The 12,922-nt window shown below is 40.3% G+C and overlaps 2 protein-coding genes and 1 non-coding gene across 3 annotated transcripts; all 3 read right to left on the bottom strand.

The window, feature by feature from the left end:
- Positions 1–836: 836 nt before the first annotated feature.
- On the bottom strand, positions 837–5,170 carry LOC115747517 (V-type proton ATPase subunit C). Its single transcript, XM_030683710.2, has 11 exons — positions 4,841–5,170; positions 4,668–4,736; positions 4,355–4,482; positions 4,021–4,120; positions 3,580–3,647; positions 3,353–3,494; positions 3,056–3,172; positions 2,705–2,830; positions 2,161–2,244; positions 1,992–2,071; positions 837–1,211 (listed from the first exon to the last, which is right to left on the bottom strand). Exons 1-11 carry the CDS (start codon positions 4,958–4,960, stop codon positions 1,112–1,114), a joined length of 1,134 nt encoding a protein of 377 aa, XP_030539570.1. The 5' UTR covers positions 4,961–5,170; the 3' UTR covers positions 837–1,111.
- A 1,877-nt stretch (positions 5,171–7,047) lies between these two features.
- On the bottom strand, positions 7,048–7,120 carry TRNAK-CUU. Its single transcript has one exon. It is a non-coding gene; the product is annotated as a tRNA-Lys (tRNA).
- A 1,055-nt stretch (positions 7,121–8,175) lies between these two features.
- LOC115747465 (B3 domain-containing transcription factor FUS3-like) lies at positions 8,176–10,861 on the bottom strand. The gene is made up of 6 exons (XM_030683649.2): positions 10,622–10,861; positions 9,322–9,411; positions 9,085–9,185; positions 8,849–8,895; positions 8,675–8,751; positions 8,176–8,561 (listed from the first exon to the last, which is right to left on the bottom strand). Exons 1-6 carry the CDS (start codon positions 10,859–10,861, stop codon positions 8,268–8,270), a joined length of 849 nt encoding a protein of 282 aa, XP_030539509.1. The 3' UTR covers positions 8,176–8,267.
- Positions 10,862–12,922: the final 2,061 nt, after the last annotated feature.

Here is a 12,922-nt window from a genome sequence, read left to right as displayed (position 1 = left end):
AAGTCTCGATCGTTGCTGTATGCTACTTTTTGCTTGTAGATATCGGCCCTGTCCAGGTGCAGCGTGGCGAGGACTGTATATAACCCAATGCCTTTTTTATTTCCGCCTACAGCACTTTGATAGGACCTCCAGGTTCCGCCTCGGAAGCTTTGCGAAATTGGTAATGCTGTGGTGAGCCTCATTTGGTGTGACAAATTGGTTGTCAACGAACCTTGGATTCCAGTTCATAGCTTAGGTATTTTAGTGTTTTGCCAGCGATTATGTCGTGAACCAGTCTAGAGGATTATGCAGTAAGTTTCCTCGAACTAGGGCCAGCAAAATTTGGCCCAAGGGGATCGTCGAATTTATCCTACTTATGGTACAAGTTCGCTACCAACAGGAGGAGCTAGTTTCTAATTTCAGCTCGTGTACTTTCCACCAAGCAGTCCAGTTAGTGCATTTCACCACGGACAACGTAAGAATCAACAAGGAATCGATCAGCTCTAACGCAAATGTACAGCAGAAGTGAATGGCCTAACAAAATTACTTAGTGGTGAAGAGAGAGGACTAAGATCATCAAGTACACTGCAAGTTTATTCCCCGACAGTAAATTGTTGTGCTTGGAATCAATGTTGAAGAAATCGAACCTTCTACTTTTTGTTTTGCTCGGAACAAACCTGTCGTTCTATCCTTCTCTTTTCAGCTAGTTTCATGGTTTTTAACCCTTTTGAGTTGGATTCGTGTTTGGCGATTTCTTCTGGTGCTGGCTTGAAATATAAATTGCTAAATACCCTCAGCAGGCAAATTGTGAGTAAACCTATCTCAAAGTTCACCAACCCCAAAACTCAGAAGGCTCATTCACCAGCACAAGTAAAAATCTTACCTATAGTTATTAAATGGCAAATGCTCGTCAAATAGATCTTAGTACCCAAGTATAAATAGCCACATGATACCCACAAAACCATCACTCATATTCCCAAAAAAAAAAACCCTGAACTCCAGAACGCTAAAATTACAGAGAAATAACCAAAGAATAAGTTTATTGATGCTATAATACAATATCTCAGCTGAAACCTGTCCCCTGTTATTACTTAAACAGATGAGTTCCCGGGACTTTAACCATCAACATTCATCAAGCAAGGTTGATTGTGAAGGAAACATATGGATGAGTATCTGCATCACCTCCCAGCCCGGCCATCCCTCCCACATCTTCTTCAGATTTCCAGTATGCACTGCAATAAGACAGATGGATCGATGAGTCAACAATTATTTGTTCAGGAAAAGCTGCATGATTAGCAGTTAAAAATCTAATATGCAACCATGTTATGCGGAAAGAAATGGATAATGGGCGACTAATTAGACGTTGAAACCAAACATCAGCCAGAGACTGTGTGCACACCCATGTGTGGTGTGCGTTTGTGTTTGTCTGTGAGTCTGCGCGCGCGCGCGCATGTGAGAGAGAGAGAGAGAGAGAGAGAGAGAGAGAGAGAGAGAGCAAAGAAACACCAACAGAAGTTACAGAAATTGACAAATCAAGACCAGCTATGACGAGAGAAGACCTAGAAATTTGAGTTTAGGGGAAGAAAGTTAAAAAGTTGGACCTACAATCAACAAATTTTGGCAGGAGTGGGGTGCCATGTCCGCCACCAAGGTCCGCAAATTGATTAACAAGATCAAACTTCCACAGAAGATTGCTCTTGGAAGTAGTTTTAATAGTCACTCCCACATTAAGGAAAAAAAAAAGGGGAAACTCGCATAGGTCTTGCCAGAAGCCAATTATGAAATAGCACCACAATCACTTAGCCTAAACTTTACAGACCAGGAGTGCGATATCCATCATTGACGATGAAATAGTCTGTGCTTGTCTTTTTGGGCCACGAATAGTCTATGCTTTGACCATTGCAAAGGCTAGGCACTAGATTTAATCAGCCAAAGGACTCAAAGGAAACATGATGCAATACAAATTTAATCATTTGTTTGAAATAAAGTGACGCTTTTTATGTTTGACTTGCCTGTTTGTATTGTCGCACAAGCCTTCAAGAATAGAACGGACTTTTTTCTCACTTTTCACTGATGGAGCAAGAACACATGCCTGAAATCGCATCAACAAATGACGCTAAAAGTCAACTACAAATAAAGAAAGCAATGGCAGTAAGGGACATGTTATGGCATTAAGCTCACCAAGAAAGATGGCGGCAAACCGTATCGCAAGATACTCTCTGCAAAGACGCGTACAGCACAGAAGTGCATCCATGAACTGAAAACCTACAGTTAAGCAACACATACAATAACAAGAATGCCAAAGCAAAATAGAGCAACTGAAACGGTACATTGCACTTGTATTGCAATTAACACACTTATACGACAGCAACATATGTAATTTCTGCATCATAAACGAGAAAAGAACAGGAATCAAGTGATGCTTTAACATTATTGTCATGGTAAAGGTCCAATGCTACTTCCTTTAAAATAGAGGCCATGTAACACTGGTAACCTCTCATCTCTCACTTTTCGAGCAAATATGAAATATAACGAATGTAAGAAATCTCCCATCAGGATATTGTAAGTTATCTCATTACAGTTATCAGTTTACACGCCTTCCCCTGTTTTAATAGTGCACTGGAGTCCAACCACAGGCTGATGCTTTGCATGATGGACAGCAGATGCATACCTCCCTTTACGATTAAAATCCCAGCTTCAAGATCAGGAATAACAAAAAAAATACCTCTCCATAACTGGTATAGCACCATTGCAAAAGAGAGCTTCTAAGACTCTCCTGATCCCGGATCAACCTCTCCAACTCCTGCTTGCTGCTCTCTTGCGCCTCCGAATTGTATTCGAAGTCACGAATCTACATGGCAACATAAGATGATCAATTAGACGTCCGATCCATTCAAACAGTAAGGATATAATTGTTAAATGCACCCAAGTGCTTTAGAAGAACAAAGTATGGTCAGGAGAGAACAATCTTTATCTGAAAAAAATTCTAGACAAGTTGAGGCCAGCTGCTGAGTTTGGTCACTTTTTCAGTGCTCATGCATCAGAAAAAGCCAGTGCAACTAATTGGGAGGCACACCTGAAAACCTCTTTCCCGAGCACTCGTCCGAAAGTTATCAGCAACTCGGCGAAAGAGCGTGACGGTGTAAAGAGCGTATTCGTTATCCTCATACAACTTCTTTGAGGATCTGGGGACCTGGATGATCATAGAATTAGCAAGACAAAGCGGGAAGAAAATAGGCCAGAGAGTTGCAGATGTTATCCTGGTAACACATTACATGCAACAGAGGTAGCACTCATCAAAACACTGGGGCAGTCCCAACAGTCATGAAAATAGCACACGGAGTGAAAATGTAGTGATAAAAGAAACGCTTACCACATAGCTTGTCAAAGTTTCATAGCTTGACAACCAATCCTTCTGCGAGTATTTAGGTACTACTGCGAGGAGAGTTATCAGGTTTTCTGACATGACAATATCCTCCGGTTTGACCAGATTTGAAAGATCACGGACAGCTAAGCTGAAGTATAGAGAGAAGTAACCAAGCAATGAGTAATGGAAGCATTCATGCCGTAGTCCAATCAGAACTGAGATAATAGTTTAACCTTCCACTCTGCTTTCTGTTGATAGCATTGAGCTGACTCCGCACATTGTTATACCCAGCAACACGAACCTAACATACAAGAGAAAGCTTTAAGACCCAATGAACTAACAGGCAATGGTCATGATAGCAAGTGCTAGCTTTGCACAAAAGAGGTGCCAAATTTGATGTCTGATCACCAACAGTTGCTAAGCTGACCTTTTGCAGCAACAACACTAACATCATCATTGACCAACAGAGCTTTATTCGCTAAGCTATGTTCATCACATGAATGCTGTCATGCCTAATACCCTCCCTTAGCTAGACTATCGAGAAAGACTTCTATAAGCAAACAGAAGCAAAACTACTTCTCCCTCACAAGGACCAACTACCTCATTTAGCTAAGGAAGGCATCAACAGATAAATACTACGTATACTAAACATGATAATAAAAAAGAACGTTTACCTTTAGATCATCTTCAATCTTCGCGACTTGTCCCTGAATTGTGTCAACAATCTCCCTCAAGGGAGACATCGTAGGGTACTTGGCATCATCCCAGACAAACCTTCCATGCAAGATCAAGGCTCAGTCCCTGACAGAAAGATTACTTCTACATGCTAAAAGGTAAATAAAAAGAATTACATAAAGCAATAATAAGAGTCAGGTTCCTCCATTTCCCCAAAAGGCCCGAAATTGAATTCATGACTGATACACGGGCACCTATTTCTAAGATACTACCAATTTTCAGGGAAGAGTGACACAAGTAAGAACTATGACACAATTAAGAACTAAAACATACCTTGTGAGGTAAGAATCAACCGGCACACCATCTACTGTAAGAGAACTGCTCTCCACACCCGACACTCTCTCCAACTCCTCGATCTGACGCCTGATCTTGTGCGACACGCCTTCCACGAAGGTATTCGACTGCGCATTCATCCAACAACCCATACACCCAATTACCCACTCTACCGAAGAAATCAGCAAATAAACAGCTCAGAATCCTTAATTCCCAATGGATTGCAATGACCACGGGGACTAACTAGCAAAATCAATCCAAAACCAGAAAACCAAAACACGCACGCCGCGAAAGACCAAAAAGAAGAATTCACCTTGGAGAGATCGTCACTGAGAGCGAGGAGAGAGTCTAGGGTTCCCACGCGGAGATTGGGTATAATGAACTGCAGAATCGGGCGGGATCAGCTTCCAAGGGTTCAACAAAGATCGGGGGAGGGGGGGGATGAGCATGGTCTCGGAGTCGGATCTCCAAGAAGAAGAGGAATACCCGGTAGAGAGGGGTGTCGAAGGAGTGCCTGGAGATCTGCTCCTGCACGCGGTTCCACAGAGAAGAGGCGGACATGGAGCCCTGCACCGGAAGCGACGCCACCCAGTATCGGCTCGCCATTTTCTTCTTCCGAGGTGGCTGACGACGGGGAGGGGAACAGAGAGGCGATCAGCAACGGCGGAGATCGGAGGCGGAGTGCGTCCGAGTGGAGCGATGCGGTGAAGTTCCGTCCTTCCCTTTGGCCCGACGTCGCTCCAAAATCTCGCAGACTTCGGCCGCTCCTCCCCTTTCCTTTTGTTTTTTTCCCCTTAATTAGGAATTGGTGTCGAGACACGTACCCCTCGCGAGTGCGATCGTATTTTATAGGAATAAAGAAATCATTTTTTTAAAAAATTAAAAAAAAATTAAACTCTTTTTTCCCCCTCCATTTTTTTTTGTAAAAGTTTTTTTTTTGGGGGGGTAAAATTGTAAAAGTTGATTATGTAATTAAATGGACATGTAGTAATGTGACTATTTGTACGAGGGATTCATGTAATTACTTGAGAGAGAGAGAGAGAGAGAGAGAGAGAGAGAGAGAGAGAGAGGTGTGGATAGTTTCAGGGATAATTACTCGCATGGTCCCTCAATTTTTGTCGAATGTACAATATGGTTCCCGAATTTTTACTTTATTCAATGTGATCGCTGAACTTTATCTTAATATATGTAATATGATTCATAAAATTTTAATTTATTTAGCGTGGTCCTAAACTTTTCGTAAATTTTCAATATGGTTTCTAGACAACACAAAAATATCAAATGTTATCATTTCATTAATTCAATTTCAGAGACAACATTAGATATTTTTATATAAATGAGGAAAACTTTTCTCTCCCTTTTAATTTGCCCTAGTTTTTTTTTCCTCTCTCTCTCTCTCTTATTTCACACACTTTCTTCTTCAACTTATGTGGAGGGTAAGGTTTGACCTAGATCTCTCCCACTCTCCTCCCTTCCTCTTTTTCTTAGGCTATTTTGATTCTTTATTTTCTTTTCTTGTTTTTCTCCCGTTTTGTAGCTTTTATCTTCTAATTTAGTTTAGATCCTGAAACTTCTCTTTCTCATTTTCGAGGAGATTTCTATCTCTTTCTAGTTTAAATTTGGAGATTTTTGCATGTATGTTTTTGAAATTTCGCTTTTCTCGAGTTTCGTTGGTGAACAAGTCTAGTGTCTCAAAGTAAATCGGAGGAGCTTTGTAAATGTTTTGCTATCACGTGTGTTAAATATGTGCTCATTCAACATTTTACTATGTTCGGTGATGGTGTTGGAGAAGTCAAACCTAGACGCACACTACTGAAAGGTAGAATTGTAGCAACACATGGCGATCTCGTGTATGCTAATTACTAAAGAAGGATTCGATGATCAACCGTCGATTTTGGTGTGAAGAAGTCACGGGTGTGCTTTTTTATTTTTCTCAAAATAGATGTGCTCTTTGAGCGTGTGGTCGATGACCTTGTTTTGATGATTTTTCTTATTAATTGGAATTTGTTTTGTCTTGAAGTTGTTTGAGATTTGTCTTGATTTGCAATCGAACTATGATATTTCTTTCTTATATTTCGATGAAGTGAATGAAATATTATTTTGACAAAAAAATAAATATAAACGAGGGACTAAATTGAACATGTACCAAAAGTTTAAGAACTAAATTGAATAAATTAAAAGTTTAGGGACCACATCACACACTAGTTAAAGTTCGGGGACCATATTGAATAAGTTAAAAATTCAAGGACCACCCTATATATTTGATCAAAATTCAAAATACTATTTGTGGCAATTTTGAAAAATTTTATTGTCGACGCAAAGGTAATTTTGAAAATTTAAAAGCGAGATAAATGAGAATTCGATATATATATATATATATATATATATATATATATATATATATATATATATATATATAAATTCATTAGTGGATAATTTTCCATATTCCCTTTTTAGCTCGGAAAGCCCCACCAAGCCGAAAAAATGAAAAAAATTTCAATGCGGCAGATATATATATATATATATATATATATATATATATATATATATAAATTCATTAGTGGATAATTTTCCATATTCCCTTTTTAGCTCGGAAAGCCCAACCAAGCTGAAAAAACGAAAAAAAAATTCAATGCGGCATGTAATAATATCAAGTTCCATATGTCCCAAAAATTAAAGCGCATAGAACAAACCGCCCACCGTGGGGCTCGAACCCACGACCACAAGGTTAAGAGCCTTGCGCTCTACCAACTGAGCTAGACGGGCTTTTGCTGAGATTCTGTTTCAGTTTTTTTTAATATAAAATAAGCCCCCCATTAAAATCCCTTGCCATCCTCTTAATTTATGGCTAGAGACGGTTCTAGCCTTCCAATTTGGCTCGATTAGACCAAGCAGGAGACTATGGTCAGCTCAACCTTGCCTCGAACCATCGGACCTGGTTAGGGTCACGAAATCGTCACCAAATATGCGCGAAGCCGACAAGGGTTGATGACCCTCGCTTGGGGTCGACATGGGTTGGTCGACAGCCCTCACCGGATTTTGAAAAAGAAAATAAAAGGAATAGGAAAACATAAAAAAAATATAAAAATTAAAGAAAATTACAAAAAAATTTCACTAGATTTGTATTATATGAAAGTATTTTAACAATATCATTTTTTAACAAATTATAAGAAACAACTATTACATGATTTGGTTGAATATAAAAGTGTTTAAGTAATACGGTTTGTACTGCATAAAAGACAATCAAAATGGGTTAAATGAGTCGATATGGGTCGGATCATTTTCGACCCAACCCATATGTTTGACAGCTCTAATTTATTCCCCATTTATTTTGCTTAGATCAAATGATTTGAAAAATATTTTCTTTCTCGCTTACGGCAATAAATGAACGATCAATATTTTCACCATCCACGATGATTTTTAGACATAAATCGTTATCGTTAATGGAAATATGCAAGTGATGCCGGTGATCATTTTTAGACCTAAACTCGACCCAACCCTACATCTTCCACGGAATGAATGGAGCGTTATAGTTTGGTCTCTTAACTTCCGATTGGTACAATTTCAATTTCAACTATTTTGTTCGATTGAGTCTTTCATCTGTATTTCAAGAACTATTCAAATTAAGGCCCTCCTAAGAATCAACTTCTTTTATACTCAACTACACTTCCCTTTAAAGATTATAAGTACCAAACGTCTGACTTCATTGTTACAATGAAAGCATGCCACAGAGTCTGACATTACACTTGTTATTTCTTATTCAAATCTACGTAGATAAAGCATATTTATATATACGGATTCAAAAGATTTATATACCCGTCTTGGCCCAAACATAAGTCACCCCCCCGCTCCAATTTGTTTTCAAGTTCCAGCAAAAGGCAGCTTTATATTCGGCTCAATCGTGATCACGACCTTAACAGAGGTCATCAAAGCCCCAGTTCTCGACCGAACCGAAGCTTTCCGGCGGGGAAATCCTAGCAAAGTTGGTCATGGATCCGCCCAAGAAATCGAGCGGAGAGTCGTCTGAGAAGCTGGTGTCATAGACAAATGACATCTCCGCATCGTGATCGATGGCGGGGTAGCTCTCTTCGAAGGGTTTGATGTCATTGCTCATCTCGTTCTGGTCTTGAAGAGGGAGGTCGCTGATGGTGGTCTTGGCTATGTCCGTATAGACATCTTCCTCAGAAGCTTTTTTGGCTTTAATCACCTGCCAAGATTTATACAGTTATAGCAATTACTCTGTTGTTCAATAATCAAGACCGCCGTGCACTAGGAAATTGTCCCAATCTCATTCATGCATTAGAATAGCATTTAACTTACATAGTTGTGATTTTGACAGTCTTGATATACCATGATAAAGTCTCCAAGTTGTAACCCATGTGTGGTAACAAAATCCCCTAGGACATTAAACAGACCATGAAGTTCCTATTGGAAAGCTAAAAATAAACAAAGTCAAAATGTGAATCTTCCTCAACTAAATAGTGATGTGCATACCGGTGTTCTCAAGGACATACATCCGACTGTTGTTATTAGGCCAAAATCTGTAGGAAGGGAGATGTCGATTCAGAAATGTCATTGCATCATTGAGAAAGGCGCGAAAAAGAGAAAAAAATTGTTCCATCTTAATCACACTCAACCAAAATTTTCTTAGATAAGCTAAATTGGTCACTACAAGCATGGACCAATGCGCTACTGTTGTGATTTAGGTTAACATAGAAGTATACTCAAACCTGTATTTGAAGCTCCATGTGTGCTGACCATCCAAATCAAACATGTTGATGAGAATGCCCTCCTTGGATTCAAGCGTAGGAAGGTGGGTCTCTGCTGCTTTCTGAAATAATTTGCGCGATTGCCAATTTCAAATAATTAGTACTCCATGTTAACACTAGCGAATAGCCTAAAGTTGAAAGGTTTCTTTATAGTAATGACAAACAGAGTTAAATATATGGGGAAAGATGAGCCAGTACCTTAGGGAGTATCATTCTTCTCAGGGAGCTCACGTCACTGTTCTTGAGTTCCTTTTGAAAGAGGAACGTTAGTCTCTGTGGATCAATTTCCTGTAATAAAATCCGAATCATCAAAGTTTTACTGAGATTATTACAAAGAGGATACTCAAAACAGGTACCAAGGCTTGCAACAAAGTGAAGTGAAGAGCATAATTCGTAATTCAACTAAGCTAGGATATCCCTTGCGGAAAAGGAAAAAAAGGCGGAAATCCACGAGCCAAACTAATTGGCAAATCATGTCCAAGGCATTAAGTAATACCAACAAGATAACTTACCATATAAAGGACTATCGTTACGTTATGGTTCTTGTCACCCAAATGACATACACCGTGCTTTTGCTAATCCAGACAATTTACTAGATATGGTGAACTCGAAACGCCTAAATCGACCTTTGTAAACAAGATCCGTTGCCGTTTGCCACTATCCATTAGGAAAGTAAATGCCACCCGTTAAACAGAGCAAGCTGATAAACAACCCAAAAAAGAAGTTCTAAATCCGACCAATCCAATCGACCCCAAGTCTCCGCAGGAAGCCATCCAAGAAAATTCTTCTGCTACATCTCTATATGAAGATTGGACTAAACTAGACCGAGGGCTAAATCATATGATACACGTGAACTCTTGCTTGCCCTCTTTTGAATCAAATAACTAGAACGTTATAGACATAAAATCCATTACATACATCTATTTGGCAATATTTACAGCTCTTTCCCACTTTTAGATTAAGTACTCTGACATTCTCGAAGTCTCATGTCCCCTGTTCAGCTTATACCAGCTCGGTACCTTAATCGGATCAAAACGTTCTTGGGGGTTTCCCAACTTTCTTTGCTAATTCATCTACACACAGCTCCACTTCACCGTTAAATTCCTCAACACAAACAAAATTAATCAACACAAGATTCTCTCTTTTCTGTCCAAGTGATTGTTGTATGGGGTTGATCCGCTTTTATTAGTTCAGAGGAAATTATGCTTCAAAATCACTTTTTTCTGCACAAAAGCCCTGTTAAAAAGGCACCAAACCCTAGACGATAGCTAAAAAAATTGAAGAAAGAGATGAGAAAGATGGGTATTAATTAGCCTGACGAGAGATTTACGACGATCGATATCAACAGAGAAAAGATCGATCTCGAAAATGAAAGGATCATCAGTGACCCATTGACCAACCCAAGTTTTGCAGAAGATGAACCATTAGCTAAGGCAGAAAAAGAAACAGGTTTTAAAAAAAAAAAAAAAAGACAAGGTTTACTGAGTGGGGGGCTCACACGTGCGCGGGGCTGGAGGAGGTGGAGGGGGCAATGCGGCACGTGCGAGGCGGAGGTGCGAGGGAAGGTGGGGAAGATGACGTGAGGGCGCCTGAGCCTGGGCGTCCTCTTCCTCCTATGGACCGCCCCGAGGGTGGCCAAGGCCGAGACCAGGTCGGACCCGTCGCGGACCGGCCCGGCATTGTGGTCGGTATCGCGCGCCTTCTTCGTGAGCCCACGATCCTCATCGTGATCCGCCATCACGATCATCATACTTTTTCCTCGGCGAGCGAGTGGGTGGTCGTGTGGCTTCTGGGTTTCAGTGTAGAGAGAGAGGAGAGGACTGAGAGTTTGCTGCAGATGGAGAAGCTACAGGTGGTAGAAATGGTGGTGAGGTGGGTGTTAAAAAGAGGCCGAAGCAAATTTTATTTTTTTAAAATCTCTCTCTTCTCTCAACTCTCTCCTCTCTCTCTCTCTCTCTCTCTCTCTATGAGATGAGATGAGTGGTTGGTGTTCTTTACATTTCCGTTTTCGGGCTTTCTTCTTCTTCTCTCTCTCTCTTTCTCTGTTTTGGAACTTTTATGTGCATTGTTGACTTCACAGCGAGGCCATGGCGACATGTGTGCATGCTGCATTCAGGCCATTGTGATAATTGTGATACCGGGGATCATATTTTCTTTTTCTTTTTTTTTTCTTGGCTTGTTTTCTGGGGGAAGCTAGGGTTTGGTTTTGGTGGAGCACAGGCGCTGGAGGGGGTCCGGGTGTGGAGACAGGTGGGCAACGTGCATTCATTCATGCATCCCTCTTTTCTTTGTTCTTTCTCTCGTTTGGATCCGCAACGACACACATGAATGTTCATGCGCATAAAGACATGTGATGCATAGACTGGCGAGGGGGTTGAACTGGGGTTAGGGTTTGGGTTGGAGTTCAGCGGTTAGCATTGAGAAACGGGAAGGAAGAAAAACAACGTGGGGTTAGAAGAGAGAGGGAGGGGGTGGTGCGGTGGTGGAGGGAAGAGGGGGAAGAGGTTAGGGTTTGGCCAAGAGGAGGAGGACGAGTGGAGGACGTCGGGGTTCCAGGTGTTGCAAAAGCTCTGAGCTTTTCTTCCTCATTTCCCTCTCTTCTCTCTCTTCTTTCTCTCTCTTCTGTGGAGTTTCATTAGTTGCTTCACCACCAACCCAGAAACCGATGGCGTATTCTTGGAGGTTTCGTCCTCTTTTTATGGCATAATCTACGGGCTCTCTCTCTCTCTCTCTCTCTTTAAGATTCAATCTGGGTTTTGAAATTTCTGCAACTCGAAACTCAGACAACACATGTTGTTTTCTTTTCAGTTTTCTTGTCTTTTTTTTTTAATTATTTTTCTTTTTGCATGAGGCGCATAATTTGCTGCGAAAGGTTTTGAGTTTTACGTGGAGATGAGAAAACATATAGGGCCTGCTCATAATATGGACAAGTTTGCTACATCACTTTAATATCGGACTCATGTGCGGCCGTATAAATTCTATAATTTTCCCACCCACAAAAAACAAAAAAGTTTCTAATTGCCTCGTGTATCAACGGTCACAGCGTGAAAAAAAAAAAACATAATTCAAAATTCAAGGAAGCTAAAGTTATTCTTTGTGAAAAAAAAAGGAAATCTACTAAAAAAGCTAATTGGCATATCGGCTACTGAGCATAGACTAATTCCAACAAGATGACTTGCTATGTAAAGGGATTATCGTTACGGGTGTCGATCACCGAAATGTCATACATAATGCTTTTGCGAATTCAGATAATTACTAGATATGGTGAAGTCAAAATGCCTAAATCGATTATTGTACAAAAGATCGATTACCGTCACCAGTTATCCATTGGGAAAGTTAACGCTAGCGGTTAAACCGAACGAGCTAATAAATTGAAAAAAAAAGTTTCTAAATCCGCCCAATTGAATCCCCAAATCTCCACATGAAGCCATTCAAGAAAACTCCCTAGATATATACATAAAATCTGTATTATTTATAGAAATGGCAATATATTCTTTTAAGTTTTATAGAGTCATCTTTTTGGATTGAAAATCTAGTAAATCCTATTTACCAAGATTGGACTGAATGAGACCTAGAGATATTTAGGGGTGAGCGTAGTTTCAAAATAGAAACAGAACCGAAGAATCGAATCGATGAAAAAAGGGAAGTTCCGGGTTTCAAGATATGTAGGGTAGGTTTCGGGTTTAAAATTTGGGAATCGATTTCAATGAGTATGTTGGAACCGGTTCTAGTCCAGAAGGTGGAACCCGAATCCTGGGACCTGGATCAAATCTTTGTGTTTTTCTCATTCTATGTCTTC

Source organism: Rhodamnia argentea, chromosome 5 (assembly GCF_020921035.1).
Source record: "Rhodamnia argentea isolate NSW1041297 chromosome 5, ASM2092103v1, whole genome shotgun sequence".
Taxonomy (NCBI): domain Eukaryota; kingdom Viridiplantae; phylum Streptophyta; class Magnoliopsida; order Myrtales; family Myrtaceae; genus Rhodamnia; species Rhodamnia argentea.
Note: the sequence above shows the minus strand (reverse complement) of the source record. Positions and strands in the feature narration are given on the sequence as shown.